Genomic DNA, 17,755 nt, shown 5'->3' on the forward strand with positions numbered 1-17,755 from the left:
TTAAAAAAATTATGTGGAGAAATGTTTCATGAGAAAACCTCACAGATCATTTGTAAACTACAGATGATATATTTGAAAGAGAACTCAAATCCAAAAAGATTTGAATAAATGCTTAAGTTCGTTAATACTTAGTAAGTTTGAAAATAGCTTATTCCTATTATCCTAGGCTTTTTCCCTAGAAGACATGAACAATTGAATTTAAGGAATTGCCCCACTCAAGGAATATTATGACGATTATAAGAACAGAATAACAATGCTAAAAGAAGTTTCATGAAGAGGAGAGGAATTAATAAATTATTGAAAATAATACCAAGAGGAAATATTCATTGTGATAAGATCTAACATTGGATAATGCTATTAAATGATAAATGGATGGGTAGGCTACAGAAGAAGACAAAGAATGGAATATGAACATTCAGGGCAGTTAATCAGATAAATGGTGAAAGCAAGGCAACTTGGACCACTGAGACAGAGAGGGAGACTTTTTTTGAGTACTGAAAAGAGGAAACAGAACTTTGGAATTGTGGAGGCATTAATACTGGTGATGAACCAATTTTCCAACCAAAATAGAAAGATTTAATCTACTCTAATATGAGATTTATAAAATGGAGGGTAAAAAAGTCTGAGGTCATCATTTGTGTTACATTTATACGTAAATTCAAGACAAATTATTTTGACACAAGCATTTCAAAAATAAAAAAGTCAAAGAAAGAATAACTTTAAAGGAATTTTCAGGCGGAATTACAAAAAAATTATATGAACTAGATGCATGCTTTTGGGCAATGAAAAATACAAATCATCTACAAAAAAACCACTTTTACAATGCTTATGACAAAATCCCCACTTAACTGTTCACAGATAAACATGTATGAATCAGCATTCCATAGCCTGTGGAAAAAGTTGGCAAAATGTTAGGCATGCTTTCATCAGGTAACTAACAATTAGTCAAGCATCGATTTATTTCATTCATAATAATCTCGAGATGAATAGCATTAATATCTACAAGGAGCATGGCAGCTTTAGAGGGTGACAGCTTATTTCATTTGATGATCAATGTATTTATACCATTAGTTAAAGCACCAAAGCCTTTTATGCCTACTTTATATTAGGATGAAAAATGCTAGCATACTGTATGAGCCCATTGTATTTTACAAAAATGCTGAACAAAGAGCCAGTGGCTCTCCTGCTTATCACTAGAGTACACACACTTGTGATAGGAAGGAGAGTCACACACATTTTTACTACACACTTCATCTATGCCCATGACATTTCCATAGTAATGTGAATATTTTTTTCCCAAATTACAACTCATATACATTCAAAATTTATAATTATAATTATAATATGCATCTACGATTCCAAAAGAAAAATACATGAATTTTGATATTATAGGGAAAAGATTTATAATTTCATTCACAAAAACAAATGGATAATTTCTTCACAACAAAATTATAGCAAATTCATGTTATTTGTAACCAGAGCAAAACCAATTTTCAACACACTAATTTTGCATTTTCCCAGATTTCATATACTTTTTATTTAACTCATTTATTCCTATTGACATGACTATTTTTTTAATTTAACCAATTTTATGCTACTTCATGTTTATCCTGATTCCTCATGTCTTGACTGTCATAATTCCTTTTTACTTACATGGTTTTCTACTTTGTAAAAACAACGAAATGACAAGAGTTTCTTGCAAGTACAATCTTAAAATTAGCTAGATGGTAGAAACGTTTTTATGAAGCTGAATTGTTTACATGGGCTGAAAGATTGTTCTCAATATATATAAGAGAATAATAACATATATATCACTGTTTCACAGCAGATCCATTTTAATATGGCCACAATGATCATATTATTTCAACAGAATTGCTAAATTAGTCTCTTTCACTGAGCATTCACATTCAGCAGTTAATGTTTGCAAATGGGATAAAAGGATAAGGTAGGAAGAAGTGGCACCAACCTCACACTCCTCAGGTGCTGCTCCCTTGCCTTGGCAATCGCCACCAGTGCATCATACTGTACGCACAAATTGTGGACTTCGGCTGTGCGTGCTTCTTCCTCTGTCACCCCACACTCACGAAGCAGCAGGCTGCTCAGGTGTTTCACCAACTCCACCGAAGAGTGGCAGAGGCCAATCATTTTCACCTGTGGAGCAGCATGAAACAGGCTTGGGTCAAACAACATTCATCATCCTCTCCTCACAAAGATATTTCCTTTAAGGGCTTATCAAGATCTTCAAAAATGTATTGAGATAAATTGGTGCCAGAATATGTGGGCACCATTTGGAGTCAAATCAACCAAGTTATCACAAAGAAGATAATATTTTTAAAAATAACCAGTTAAACAGAGAAAAGTAAAACTTTAGTTTTCAAGTGTCCATTTGGGAATCAATCATCAAGGCAAATTCTCCAGACAACTGCATGACCTAAAAGACTAGAGTTACTTTCTAATGTAAGACCCTGCAGTGAAAATAATGGTGATCAAGAGCACCCATTTCGTTTCATGACCATGGTAATGATCTTTCAATCACAGGTGACTTTTCATTGTTCCTGGGGTTACTTCCTCATGAAACTAGCCTGAAATGTTACAAAGCATACAACCAAGCAATAGTATTTGCAACCATGTGTCCCTGAAATACTGTGCATGTAAATAAGTTTATTTTTTGAAGGTCCTGGTTTAACATGGGAGTTTAACAGCTCAGAGGTTGCGGGCACCCCTGAACTTACGGCACATCAATGCCATGGTTATCAGCACAAATTTCCTCAAGCTTTTTTTATCATAATGGCTAAATAAAACCTAAAAAACCTATTCCAATTGCCAATTGAATTTTTTTTCAATTCTTTATTTCTCAACAGTCTTCACATTCACCTCACTTAACTATTTTATACGGCTATCAAAACCCAAGAAAAGGTGAACCTTGGATAAATTTAATGAGATCTTAAAAAATTTCATGCTCTATTTGACTAGAGAACTAAAAAAGTCATTACCAACACCATTGTTCAACATATAATTTGCACACATTGAAAACTCACCAGAGCACTGGAGGCAGCAGTCACATCATCACCTGTTGGTGTTGGACTCTGGACGGATGCCTGAAGGGATTCAAGGTTAGCAGTACACTCTCCAATTGCAGTTTCCAGCTCCATCAGGTATGCTTCCCTTGACGTGATTTGGCCAGAGTCATAGACCGAGGTCAGGCCAAGTGTGTCCACCTGAATGGCTGACTCTTTCTCAAATCTTAAGGTATCCACCTGCACACTTTGATCTACCTCGTACCTCTTTGCTTCAACCTGAAACGTCCCAAGAGCCAATTTTAATTTACAGAAAATTTTAAGAATCAGCAGCTGGAGAGGCATCTCAACCTTAACATAAAAGAAATAATTCAAAACCAAGGAATATTAATGCAATGAGAGCATCAAAATATTTTCTTACCTTGGACTCCAAATTCTTAGGAATGGTGGATTTAAGGTCACATAATCGTCTCTCAATCTCCTTCCACAGTATCCAATACTCTTCCATCATTGACTGAATGGCAGCTGTTTTCCCATGCCCAGTTCTATCCAGAAGTGCTCGGCCCTGATTGTCAACACTCTGAAGCAGAGGTGTATAGGCTTCAACCTCACTCTCCAACTTCTGCACAGATAAAATTGGTTTTTAAGAGCATTTATTATATCTCAAGGATACACCACACAAAAAAATTGAAGTATATATAAATATATGCATGTATATATATTTGCAGCACAATAAGACACTTACCAATACACCTTCATAGTTTTGTGCTGTTTCACAAAGGTGCTCAAGATTTGTCAGCTGGAGGTCAGTCTGGGTAAGACCAACTATTACCCTCTGGTGGGCATTTGAAAATTCCATGTAAAGGTTCAAAAGATATCTCAAAGACTGAGCAAGGTCAAAGGCTTTCTTTGGCAGTGAATTCCAACATATGAGCAGAGAGCGAACTCTGTGCAGGGGAGGTGGGAGTTGAGCCGGCCGATCCACTGATTCCTCCACCTTTGGTCTCTCATTGTCTGATGCCTTGGCAGCATCAAGAGCTCCATCGGGCAACTTGAAGCCAGCTTCTTTTGCCAACTTGGAATAAGACTGCTCCATGATTTGCAAAGCAGGGTTCTTGGACTCGAGGTCATTCAACACACCCTAAAACCAAAGTATGTGCACTCTTGACTACTGTATTCACAATAACAGGTGGAAATGAGGATTTGCCCCAAATAAACCTACCACTGAACTTCAAGCAAGAGCAAAATAACTTAATTGAAATTCTGATAAGAAGATGGGAGTTCTAATTGATTCTACTTCAATAAAATGGCTCAAGGAAAATGAAAGCTGAAAAATTTCTTTCCCTCAAAAATTTGGAAAAATGTATCCTTCAAAGAGTGACATATATTTTATAAAAAGTGCTACTCTGTCTATTAAGAGTATAAGACTTAAAAAAGGCTAAATACATAATATGATCCACATTTCTTTGAATCTATGAACCAGGCAAGCTCTAAATGTCTCAAGATGTGAGATTCTAAATTCCTTTAAAACCTTTATCTCCTTACCTCCACTCTATTGATGGCACGAAGGATGTCATCTTTTGTAATTGCAGGGCCATTTTCTGTGATGTCTTCAATTATTTGCTGTCGAGAGGAGAGCCATTCCTCATGCTCACTGCATAACTTCAACATATCAACCAACAGAGTCCACACATTTTGGATTTTTCTTTTACGATTTGATGACAAGGCCAAAATGTTTTTCCATCTAAATGCAAAAGATCAATTAAAGTGTTATAAAAATTAATGAAGCAAAAACTGGTAAAAGTCATCAGTTGCCAATATAGCAATTCTGAGTGATCTCGTACATCTATTTAAATCTAAAATTAATTATTAGACTAAGGAAACAAGGCCAAACCTTCTCATGATGTTATCTCTTGTGCTTTGAATATAGTCCACATCCACTCTGGCATCAGTCAATTCACTTTCAACCAACAATCGGTCACATAGACCTATCACTTCATTGACTTTTGCTTCCTCATCATCAACTTGAAGTTGAAGTTCCTAAAAGAGAGAGAGAGAGAGAGAGAGAGAGAGAGAGAGAGAGAGAGAGAGAGAGAGAGACAATTATTACACTTAGCAAAATATTCCTAAACATTCATCATCAAAATCATATTTACAAATAAATGTTTAAATCCAACACACCTCATGGCTCTTCAGCATGGACTCAACCTCAGCCTTGGAGCACTCTGTAAAAGTCAAGGGAGACATAAGCTTGGCCTCCAGTTGGTGCAGCCTTGTCCTCAATTCTAACTGCTGAGACTCCAGAGTAGACAGCATCTGAAATGTTCAGAATTTCCATTTGTGGTCAGAGATTTCAGGAACCTTTTCTAGGGTGCCTGGATGGCTGGGGTGTGGGAGGAGAGTGACCCACGGAGGATATGACCCTCCATGTCCATTATGGGGCTATGAGTTGCAAGGCCCCTCTACCCCCCCCCCCCCCCAGTTACTTGCAATGCACATGAGTTAACATAATTTAGACTACATAAAATATCAAAACTGCATACTTGCAATGCTGAAAATTGCAAAGAGAATCTAAAAGTGAGTTATGTTCGCTAAAATGAATGCCACATTTAACAGAGATAAAGGCAGTGCATGACACTTGAATGCAATGTAACATCCTTGAAATGTGATAAGGAAAAATGTTGACTTATTCAAAGGCTATTTATCTCTCCTTACCACAATTAGCTCTTGAAGTTTGAGAATCCTGTTCTTCCTCAGTTGACTGATGAGATTCCAACTGTCTTGGACCAGTTTCACCTTCTCCCTCACTTCTTTCTTGTAGTCATCATCCTCATACATTTCCAAGAGTTTGTCCCCTGTTTCCATCAGCCATGCCACCTCCTTCCCCTTCAGCCCCAACTCCTCTCCTTCACCCTCATCCCCCTCCAAGTAAGCCACCAAGTCCTCGGCACTCTCATTGCCTGGGGCTATGCTCGGGCCACTCAACCTCTCCTCCATGTCCTTCACCCAAACAATAAACCGAGCATACCTACAATAAGGAACACAGTATTATTAAAGAGTCTAAGAAAAGCTGCATTCCCCCCAATTGGCATTCTCCTCATAATAAAGACCTGATGCCAGGTCAATGGCAGGTGCAAACATGCTAATTTTCATTGATCAAAAGGAACTTATTCCTTTTTCCTATAAACATTATGCTTGGCATATTTCACGCCCAAGAGTTACAACAACAGGCATTGGAAACAGTCGTGCCCACTCACCAAAATATTTTGAGCAAGTTCATTTTAAAGATACCATTATATTTTAGAATAACTAGTGAGATGAGGAAGATTTTAACATATTATAGGTTCACTCGAGTTTTAAATGTATGACTTTCCCCCAAAAACAAACACTTTTCCAGAAAATTCCTAAGATGGTAATTTAATGCAACAGGAAAATGAAAAGTCTATGGCTTAAATGTGGAATTAAAGTCCAACAAGGGTCTACTTTGAATGAATTAAATTCAAGAGAATAAACAGAAGAAGCATACCTACGTGCTTTTCTTTCTTATGCATGCCATGAAAGCCAATCATAATGGAAATTTCATTATTTGCCAAAATTATAGTAGAATTTACCTCGAGTCAAACAGTTTATGCATTCCTAATTTCTCTTCAATTTGATGACTGAGAAGAGCAAGTTGATGCTCGAGGTCACCATGCTGTTGCCATAGCAACCATGACTTCTGACTGATGCCTTTCATGTCTGTGGGACTAACGCAGTCCTTAAGCTGTTCTTGAGTACCAACAAGTTCTTGGAGATCACTGACCAAAGTTCTTAGCTCTCCTTGCAACATCTGAAATGGATTACCCATAAATGAAATAGAGAAGAACATAAAATATGGAAGCAAGACAAGTGAAAGGAACATGTTTGAATTTAGAAGAGATCACAGAATGGAGACTTACATGCAGACTTTGAAGAGTGGCTTGCATCTCACCGTGGGACAGTGGTTTCTGGCTAATAGCTTTGGAATGGATTTCACGCAATACCACCTGGACCCTCCCAGACTTCTCCTCATAATTGTGCTGTAAGCTGGACACCCTATTTAGAAAGTCCTTCCATGTTTCCAAACTAGCTTGCAGGTTATTTATTCGCTGCACAATAGCAGCATGCTCAATTCTTATAGATGTTGCTAATGCTTCTTCACAGAATTCTAAGAGTTGTGTTTGCTGGGCATGTAAATTGTCTGCTTGTGATTCTCCTTCAGGGATTTGATCCAAGAGAACCTGGAATAATGAATGTAAATAGTGATCATAAGACAAACTTCTGGAAAAACAAAGTAAGACAAAATTCATGTTCTTCAAAGTACCTCAGAATACATTTATGTGGTGCTTAATTTGGCTAAAATTACATTAAGAGGTATCATAAATGAATCAGCTTCCAGCTGTTTTATTTAACAAGTACAACATTTTACATTACAGACACAGTTTTAACCCATTTCCTTCCAAAAATATTCCACCAAAGAATTAACTGCTGTTTTTGCAGAGCTCATTATCATTCCATGCGCAGGACAAAAACCTACAAATGTACTATTTGAAATAACACCAATGACAAATTGATTACAGTAATTATTGTGTATCTATGTATTCATCATTTTCAATAATAAGCGAAGAGTATCTGAGAATAGAACTGGCAGCAATGGAAATGCAATGATAAATGGGAACAATAAATTGATCAATTCAATTAATCAACACATTCTAGGAAACCATGGCCTGATGAAGATAGTCCCAGTGAATGGATGGATGTGGCAATTTCTGGTATGTCAACATATAATTTATTAGCAACAGCTCCTTTTTTTGTGTAATCAACTTGTTCACCAAGTAAGATCAATAAATTAATCAAAACTTAGGCAAAAAATCTCCCATTTTTACATGTTAATTCAATGGCTTCAATTTAAAAATTAAATTATCTGGCCACTGTATTAAATGGTTAAAGTTTGATATCCTGATAATTTAATGAATCACAGTCAAAAGATTTGTTGATGGATCCACAAAACCTAGATAATAATTCCTCTGCCCTGAGAGAGTTGTATTTCCATGAAGGATATGCCTAACAGAAGGTGAGAGATCCCATATACATGCCAATGGTATCACATTGAATTCATGTCTGTGAGGCACTGTCGGCATACAGATGCACATTGCTATTTATTATTGCCATTGTCAGTTTATCCAAAAACTGTACGACTTCAAAAAAGATAATCAGGCTCCACATTCTTAAATTGAGTGCTAAATAGCTTGCCTCCTTATCCCCAAATTCCAACGTGGCCAAAAATAAATCTTTTGTTACTCAATAAATTGTTACAATTAGGTAAATTTAAATTTCATGCAAACTTCATAAAATACCAATATGAAAAAAATCTTCTAATGAAATTTCAGCCAGAGGGCTCATGTTATGCATTCAGTCGATCAACAACCTTAATGTTCACTTATCACTCTTCAAGAAAATATTTCAGTACCTTAACTTGTATGATATTATGCCACAAAGACATATTATGCTAACAGGATTATCAAGATACAATTAGACCAATAATATTTTTGTCACCCATACCCAAATTTCATTAGGATGAAATCATGGAATAACATAATTCAATAATTTGATTAGAACCACCAAAATATAAATTTTCCAACCTTGAGATGTTGTGCAAGAGGACAGATCACTTCATGAAAAAATATACTGAAGCAAAGATGAAAATTTTAACTCTCATCCATAAAGAAAAGAGACTTTTCGACTTTCATGTAATCAAATATCTACATGAAAGTTAGCCTACCTGAATTTTGTTGATTGTATTGGGAAGACTTCGGATATGAATGTAACGTAGCTGGAGTTTTTGCTTTTCTTGCTCCATCTCCTTAAGCCATCGAAGAAGACTATCTTGGTCACGGCGATACTTTTCCCATCCTGTTATCCTAGCTTTCACCTTCCCATGCCGTTCCATTATTCGAGCCAAGGTTTCATTGTGCAAATTTGTTAGAGAGTTAAACTGCTCCATGACTTGTGCACTATTTGCAGCTTTCTTACTGATGACGTCACCACGGTCCCCCTTATCCTCACCCTTAGATAAGAGGATGGATTGCTGTGCAGTCAACAAATTCTGGTGCACCTGTTAAGAAGAGAACATAGAATTCATTCACAGATTAAACAAAATCTAATGGCACGAAGAGCAGGAATTTGAGAAAAATCCGTCCACTTGCCTCACACAAATGCTGCTGCTCTGTCAAACCGTGGTAATCAGCAGGGATTGATTCAGAGAGGAAGGACTGCACATGCAAGAGGTACTCTTGCCATAACTGGAGTGCAGCAGCACCATCTTGGCTCTTCACCAGTGAGGCAGATAGCCGATGATACTGCTGGAATGTTTCCCTGAAGACCTGCTGCCACAACTGCAGATTTAAAATTAGTGAGTGAGAACCAGCAAAATCATCAAATCCAGCAAGCAAGAGGCGGATGGGCTACACACCTGTAAAATATCCACAATTGATACTGAAGACTCTGGATTTGAACTGTTCACTTCAATTGCCTTCTCCTTCAAATTCTGAATGTGGCCCTCTGACTTTCCCAAGGACAGCAAATGGTTCCTCAATGTATTCAGCTGGTTTTCAGCATCCTTCATATTTGATTCTTCCACTGCAGATAAAGACTAGAATAGGAAAAAAAACAGCCATGAGACCACATCATCCAAATGTCAGTGAACTGGGAAATTATTTCAACAGACCATACGAGGTTAGGCTCTGATGTGTGAGAAGTTGAAGGGCTGTAACAGAGGCACCAAGAATTGGGAATAGGCTTTAGCAATATAAGCAACATTTTTAACTCATCTGGTGACCACTGTAATTCTCTTGGAGGATATTCTGAGGTGAATTTAAGCAATTACACGCAAATGCATCACTATCTGTGGTAAATGAGACCAGCTATATAATATTAAGCAAAATACCATCATGTTCCCTTAAGAAGTCTGTGCCTTCAATGTGTGTTATATTGCAAAATAATGTGGCATCATACAAAGTTCTTGATAACAGTCAAATTCACACAACCACCAGAAGGTGACTGCTATTTCTACCAGCCATATAATCAAGGTTACATATTCCACCAGACGCACACACATGTTAACAACTTGAAACTATATCTCAACTCATTGGCTGAAATTTCAGGAGACACTTTGAAAATTAAAGATTGCATAACTCAGGTATGGGCATGTGTACCTGTTGGACAGAAGAGAGGAAGTTGTGTGTTGACTGTAGATCTGCAGCGAAGGGTGTGGCATTGCCCTGAGGGGCAGCTGAGGCAGTGCGACTCTCAGCCACCTGGGCTAGAGTGGCAAGGGATTCACGGACGTCCTCCAGGCGGTGGCCAAGGGCTTCGACCTCACCCTGCAGGACCACTCCCCCTTCCAGGCCAACATCAGAGGCTATCTGGGCCACCAGACCTCTCAGCTCCCCCAGGCGATCCCTCTGCTCTGCTAGGTTCTTCTCACACACCTGAGGGGAGGAAAGTCCAAGAGATGCAGCATTTAGCAAACACACAATGAGTATGGCCACTTGTTTTCCAAATGAGCTGTTGAATTTGACCACTAGATGCTCATTTAGAAATGACTGGCTGACTTCAGCAATATATCATATCATATTCTTCCTCACACAAACTTAGAAGTCCAACCAAGGGGATGCTTTCTGACACAAATCATCACCTATATTTGAACACAAATTTAAATCTACATATATGGCTGATATAACTACACTACTATATAATTTATACTAAAAAACAAAGCCATCTTGAGAATTCTATCTGGTTGCTTCATTATTTACTTTTAATGCAAGACAAACAAAATGAGCCACCAGCAACTGAGAATTTACAGCATTAAAGAATTTTTCTGTTTATTTAAAATCCAATACTTGAAACAAACCATGTTAAAAGAACAGTAACTAGGTTACTCCATACCATAAACTATGTGTTAAAATAAAGTTTCCTTAGGTCTTTCCACGGTTCACAGTTAAAACTTGGGTGAAATTAGGGCAATGCTGATGTTAAATCTTAATACTCATGTTGTGGATGCATGACTGCAACTGAAAGCGAATCTAACAACGCCAGTATAGGGTCAAACGGTGGCTCTCTCTTTAATCTTTTTCAATTTTTAATACTGATATTTCACCTTATAGTGAACAGAGCACTGCTGCCATGAGAAAGTATCCCTAATGCATCGATAGCAAATACAGTTGCAGCGAATGCCTGATATTTTTCAAGATCCGCCAATACCGCGCCAAATAGGTGCCAGCTTTAGGACACGGATTAAACTACCACTCCGAAATCTACTACAATGGCGCACCACCAAGGTAATGATTTTGACTCGGGACCCATACCTCATGGAGGCCGAATGAGCTGAAGGCCCCCAGTTTATATGCCGGTAGAGACAAATATTTTGCCGTTTAAAACAATCATTACCATATATTTCCGGAATGGAACAACGGGGAAATGGCTCCGGCAACAAAATATCACTGGTAAAAGACAGGGAATGGGCGGGGGAGGGGACCATAAGACATTGAAGACTCAGACCAAGGAATTCGGTCTGGCCATTAAATGCCGTAGATGTGGGCGCGAGCTAAGTTCACGGAATGGACAGCAATGGCGTGATGGTAATGGGAAATCGTCAAGTTAGTCCCACCAGAATACGCAGCCTTGCATTCGGTGCGACGAAATGGCATTCCACCGGGTAAAACATTCCTGAGGTATAAAATGGTCTCGAAATCGGATCTATGAGTGGGTACTACTGGCAGGGGAAAACCAGTAGGAAGTGCAGAAATAAGGAGCAATTTTTTAGATGGAATCGATTCAAGTTTGTTCGACTAAAATCTCAAAAATGCAACGTCATTCAAAAACAATTCTCCGCGCAGAGTGGTAGCGGGAGGTGAAAGAGGGCGCGGAGACGGGGGGAAGGGAGAGGCCTGCGGCACCGGTAAGTCCTTCGGCCCGTCGGCGATGTCCACGGAGGCCCCTCTAGGAATCTTCCGCGAGGGGAGCGGAATGGGAGTCCCCTCCGACATTGCGGCAGACGGGAGCCGCGGAGGCTGGCGGTCGCGGTTGGTCAACCAACCTTCTCGACCTGCACGCTGCACATCTCGCGGCCGGTGTCGAGGCCCTCGAGGGCGAGGGGTGACCGGCCTTCCGGAGGCGGGCACCAGAAGAAGTCGAGAGAGAGAGGCCTCGGGGGACGATGCCTTGGCGGGCCAACCGACCGTCTGTCTCCCTGCCGGCCTCCGTCTGCCCCGGGGGCGGGCGGGGCACGGAGGGGTCGGGTGCAGCGCCCTGCCCCGCCTCGGCGGATCGCAGACGAAGCATAGAGCTCTCATCGATCGGCCGCACCACGGCCCCACGTCGCCGTCGTGGGGACACGCCCCCTCCACATCGCCTACTTCTCTACGCCCTTCATCACCACACCCACACATCCCGTCTGAAGGCCACCCTCCCCTCCCAACCAATGGACCCAAATCCCTTCCTGCACACCCCCCACAACGTCCACCACGGCCAAGCAGCTCCCCCACAAATCACGGGGAAAAAGCGACGTAAACGACAGTGCTCTGCCGGATCGTTATCGGTCGAATACGGCGTCGTCATTAGGGCAACCACTCGCCCTTCACAACAGCAGAGCCAAGTCAATGACCAGACATCGAGGTAGCCCGATTGACAAGAGTTAATGCATGCTTTCAATCAAAGAAAGCTATCACTGCCCGAATAATATATTTATAACCTTCAATAAAACCCATAATATCCATCATATTAGAAGCACCTATTGATCTTGTTTTATCCTAGAAATTATCCCATTCATTTCGGTAAATGTGGGCACATCTGCTAGATATTGCGTCTAACTACGAAGAATCTAAACATAATAAGTTTGTAGTATAAGTAGTAGCGATGGAGTTGCTTCGGCAGCGGGGGTATTTCGTCCTGCACTGAGAATGCAGAAACTTAAAATCGATAATAAAACGAAATATTTCTGGGTAAGGCCCTGCCGTAACTGTGGCAAGAGCGTTTATTAATGACATAAACCACGGTTTGCATGTATTTCGATTTAGTAAGAACAATTTTAATATCGTGATACATCTTCAAAAACAGTCAATTTGACCGGCATCGCATGGATTGCTTCGAATTACCCAAGGATCAAGTGCATCTTTCGGACGGAGCAAGCTCAGTTAGGAAGTGCTTCTCTTCCAAGTGCGAATCAATGCTGCCATCCCGTAATCATAACTGGGAAAAGAGCGTTTCGTCAACTGTGTGATCAGTTCTGCCTCCTGCTTGCAAAACCTAATAGACGGTGATCGTAGGACTGGTTTTCTAACTTGTGCGCAGCTCTCTCCTCCGATCGAATCCACTCGAATGTAGCAGAGCGCACATTACGGCGTTTAGAATGTTTTGCGGAGAAAGTAAACTGGAGCGTAGTAGACAAAGGTAATAAGTTTTGGATAACGTAAAAATTGGTGGGCGAAAAACCTGAGGTGGAAGAAATAATGGGTGCGGGAGGCAGTGTGGGATGTTGTGAAGGCAGCGGCAGGAAGGAGGACCGCTGGGAAAGCGGAAAGGGGGAGAGGGATGGAGGCAAAGAAAAGCTCTTTAGGTGATCCTTGAATGGGGATGAGAAAATATAGAGCGGAGGGAGGAATACGTGCAACTGTTTCCAGGGACCGCCAGTAACATACTTCTACCCGATTAACTACAATAGTAAAGAACGACAATACACACAACACCAACACGAATATCAGATATGCTTTTTTAGGTTTCCTGAGCTCGTTTTGAATCGAGACTGGATCTCTAAGAATGCGCACGACTCAAAGCGGGACTGAAAATCGTTAACCCTGAGCCTAGCCGCCAGACCCTTAATAAACTCATCACCAAATTTTGTTGCGCATTCTTTCGCGGGAGTTTGGATGCCATTCGATTGTGGACATTGGCTTTCGCTGCGTGTAGTATTTCGCAATAGGCCGTTGCAGGACGACAGAGACGTTAAGCCGCGAAAACCGTACGCGACGAATATCGAACGCTCATTCCAGCTCTGCTGTAGAATTAAACTGACGCGCGAAGGTCGACGGCCGATATGGAAAGGCGGAGACGTTAGCAAGGAGCTAAGGCGACTAAGAATATTACGAACCAAGTTTAACAACAATATAGGCAGTAATGATAAAAAATATATAATTTCCGTGAACAAACTGACACAATCACGAACTAGAAGAAAATAAGACAATTAACAAAGCGCTCCGGATATTTAAAAAGTAAAATGCAATGCAAATATTTAAATGAAACCCCTATATGATTACGCTTCCTTGTGTCAGAGGAATACAGGGAAAGCAGTTAGATGTATATTCTCTAACGGGAGAAATGATAGCTAAATCGTCACACAGCGTAAATCCGGCCAAAATCTTTTATCTATTTCAAAGGAAAATTTTCACAACAAGGGAGAGAAAAACTGCTCCGAAACATAAAAAAGAAATGAAGCATACGGTCCGGAAGAATTACACGGATATCCAAGAATATTTTGGGAGTTCGCAGAAGGCATCGTGCGTTGCAATCAGAAACGATGAATGAAGCCTCAAGGTCTGGCAGTTGGCTAAAATCAGTCGATAATAATGATATTCACTCACCCCGCGTCAACATTTACATGAGGAATTAAACAAGTGAAATAATACAAAAGTATACAGATATTTTCAGTGCATAAACATATATAATGGCCATTGGAATATATCGCATTTTACCATCGATAACGCGCGCGTTATCCATGCAAAAATGTTCAGATAATCGAAAAAATTACAATGCGCGTTATGTAATGAAAATTGAAAAAATCCAAACATAAGACGTATTTTTACACACACACATCCGATAGCATATATATGTGTACATACAGATGCGCGGCCTCTATATACGTTCAAGATAACTACGAAGCCTTGGGTGCGCGGTATCTATACAAATTCATGAGAACTACGGGTGCGCGTTATCGATGGGAAAATACGGTACTATCATCACTCTTCTCACTAGTAAATAAATTCAGTTGCCCCAGTAGGAATTTTTTCAGTGCAAGTCGCATATCAGGGATGCGACTCTGCTCACATATTTCACAGACTTGTAATGTCTATTATAAACTACGAGGCCGACAGCGGGAAGGGAGGATTCGGATGATTACAACCCAAGATGTCTGACGCATAAATCAAAAAAACTCTAGGTAAAAAAAAGTTAGAGAAACAAAACTAGACAAACGAAGATAACTTGGTGAAACACAAGAAAAGTTTACTGGATTGAATTATTTCGTTATCGTAAACAAAAAAAGTAGTCCATGATACGAGATCAAATGAGGTGGATGTAGCATTCGGCATTGGATAAGGAAGTATGATAAGACCCATATTTTTACATTAACGGCGTGTGACAGAACATAATAATAATATTAGAGGTATTAACTGTAAAAACAAAATATTAAAAATTCAATGTTTCCCATGTAGAAGGAATAAAAAACTATGAAGCTAGGAAAACTACTTACGGAACTCTAAGTAGCATAGAGTGTGGTCATTAACTATTTAAAACTTTTCATTGTTTTAATTACTAGCAGATTGTTCCGAGTGATGGAATTTAAACTGGGATACCGTGGTGTACTGAAACTGCAGTAAGAAGTATCCCCATCCCTGGAATTATTTGAATTTCTATTTGCAACTCAAGTTTAAAGAAAATTAAATTTTTCGTGACGTGTGGAATCACCACCTGCCACACTCCCAAGCAGTGGCTTACAGGATACATGTAGATGTAAATGAATACTTCGGCACAGAAAGGTATAAATAAGTTGTTCCCTCTCTCGCAAGATGACCATTCACAATAAAACCGCGATTCACTACCCAAATAATTATGATCGAAGAAAATGATTGTAATATAATACTCCCATTACGAATAAGCACTGTCAATGTAATTGCTCCCTAAAATAAATGGTATCCTAATATCCCTTACAGCACTCCACTGCGGCGGCGGGCATCATAATTTTACTAGTTTTGGCCAATTGACACAGGAATAGATTAAGTCATAATTTAAAACACACACTAGCTGGGTGTGCCATAGGTATTAAAGTGCCAAGCCTTTGTTACGAGGAGAATACGATAGGTATAATGGAATTATTTTAAGTACAACAAAAACGCCCATGATGACGACGCGTCGGTCCAAAACACTTGCCGGCATTCCAAAACACTACGGCTCATGGCCATGTAGACTTTTTTCTCTTCGTATAACATTGAATAGCACAATAACCAGATCTACATAAATCGTAACAGTCGGAGGCCAAGGCTGCGTGTCGACCAATGATACGGATTTAATTCTCGTCAGCACAAAGTGGAAGCAACCGCAACCACGAAGATTACACGCGGCATAAGCTTTAAAAAAATTAAAGCCACGCGAGTCTAACGCTGACACACAGGGAGCAATTACATTGGTAGGTAAGACGGGACATTGACTGCGCGGGATGTGGGAAACATCAAGTGCGACTATTTGAACGCCCCACAAATAAAAAATCAAGGCATTCCGTAATACTGAAAATCACCATGATTAAACTTTGAGGTGATCCTCTAATAACATACGCCCTTGTGGTGGATTGAACATGCAGATGAATTCTCCAGCGCGTGTGACACGCTCCGATTTAATTCGAGTACCTGCTGACCCCACCCCTCAATCACGGAGGCTATTCCAGCACGCAGTCACTAAATTTTTCCAGGAGCGGAGTCGAAGAGGGGCGAAGGTGGGCGAGCAGATATCTTCATTCCATCGATTGAAAATCTTTCGACATTGGAAAAGACTGGAGTGGCAGAGAAGTAACGTCCTGATGATCATAGCTACGATGGTTTAACGTTAACCTGGACGAATCCTCGGCAATAACAGTCGTCGCTGATCATCTCAATGTCAACACGGCGACGAAAAAATTGAATCGCATGTGGAAAACAACGTAGATGTTTTCCTTTCTACTTCCCCATGTGAAATTCCACGGATGCGATGACACCGCCGGTATTAATCCAAAAGGTCTTTACCGGTGATCGACGATTGAGCTCACGCTACGTACACTACGTCCTCACTTTCAGGGATCCGCACTTTGGGTCCCGTCGGAGAGGGTGACCTCTCAAGGATGTGGCATACCTGCGCTTTCCTCTTCCCCACCTCCAAGGGTGCGGTTCCTTCCAGCACGGACACTGACATTGTCTTCGTCGCTATCGCGGCCGGCGAATGCGACCAACACGACACGCGGCGCGTGCGCTAGAGTGGGGATCACGACGGCGGTTGGGTCGTCGTCGACGCACGATGGCCACTGAGACACACTTCTCCTCGGGGCCGTCGCGTGCCGTCTCTGACGGGCAGGGGCCACCGTCGTGTTGCGGCGCCAAGGGCGAGGGTCACCTCCGAGGAAGGGGGCGGCACGGGGGTGGGGGCGGAAGGCGGCTATGACTGCAGAGCTAAATGTTCGCGATGAGTCAAAAACATGCCCACCCCCCTTCCCATCCCTCGACCCCCTCCCCCGCCCCGCCAGGTGGGACATTAGGGTCGACCGGGGCGCGTCCCGGACGATGAGGCAGGGGCCGATAGGGCCATCGAGAGCGCGCGGGCGGGTGGGCCATTTGTTCGCGAGCGGCGGCGTGGGTCGGTTACGTCAGGAGGAGAGGTGGGTGGTGAAGGGGGGACGGCGTGAGTGATAAGGAAACAGGGAGGGA

General features: G+C 40.9%; 1 protein-coding gene across 1 annotated transcript in view; it reads right to left on the reverse strand.

Moving 5' to 3' along the window:
* Window positions 1–17,755, reverse strand: part of LOC139699463 (muscle-specific protein 300 kDa-like) — an 89,415-nt gene that overhangs the window by 13,528 nt on the left and 58,132 nt on the right. The window contains exons 7-21 of the mRNA XM_071598186.1: window positions 10,250–10,525; window positions 9,508–9,687; window positions 9,242–9,430; window positions 8,818–9,150; window positions 6,956–7,276; window positions 6,629–6,846; window positions 5,733–6,045; window positions 5,199–5,333; window positions 4,912–5,057; window positions 4,563–4,761; window positions 3,763–4,158; window positions 3,439–3,639; window positions 3,039–3,296; window positions 1,967–2,151; window positions 850–888 (exon numbers count right to left, since the gene is read on the reverse strand). Coding sequence (XP_071454287.1) covers window positions 850–888; window positions 1,967–2,151; window positions 3,039–3,296; window positions 3,439–3,639; window positions 3,763–4,158; window positions 4,563–4,761; window positions 4,912–5,057; window positions 5,199–5,333; window positions 5,733–6,045; window positions 6,629–6,846; window positions 6,956–7,276; window positions 8,818–9,150; window positions 9,242–9,430; window positions 9,508–9,687; window positions 10,250–10,525 — 3,389 coding nt within the window. The remainder of the gene's footprint in view (window positions 1–849; window positions 889–1,966; window positions 2,152–3,038; window positions 3,297–3,438; window positions 3,640–3,762; window positions 4,159–4,562; window positions 4,762–4,911; window positions 5,058–5,198; window positions 5,334–5,732; window positions 6,046–6,628; window positions 6,847–6,955; window positions 7,277–8,817; window positions 9,151–9,241; window positions 9,431–9,507; window positions 9,688–10,249; window positions 10,526–17,755) is intronic.

The sequence above is a fragment of the Hetaerina americana genome, unplaced genomic scaffold, assembly GCF_022747635.1.
Source record: "Hetaerina americana unplaced genomic scaffold, ioHetAmer1.1.p SCAF_10, whole genome shotgun sequence".
Lineage (NCBI taxonomy): Eukaryota > Metazoa > Arthropoda > Insecta > Odonata > Calopterygidae > Hetaerina > Hetaerina americana.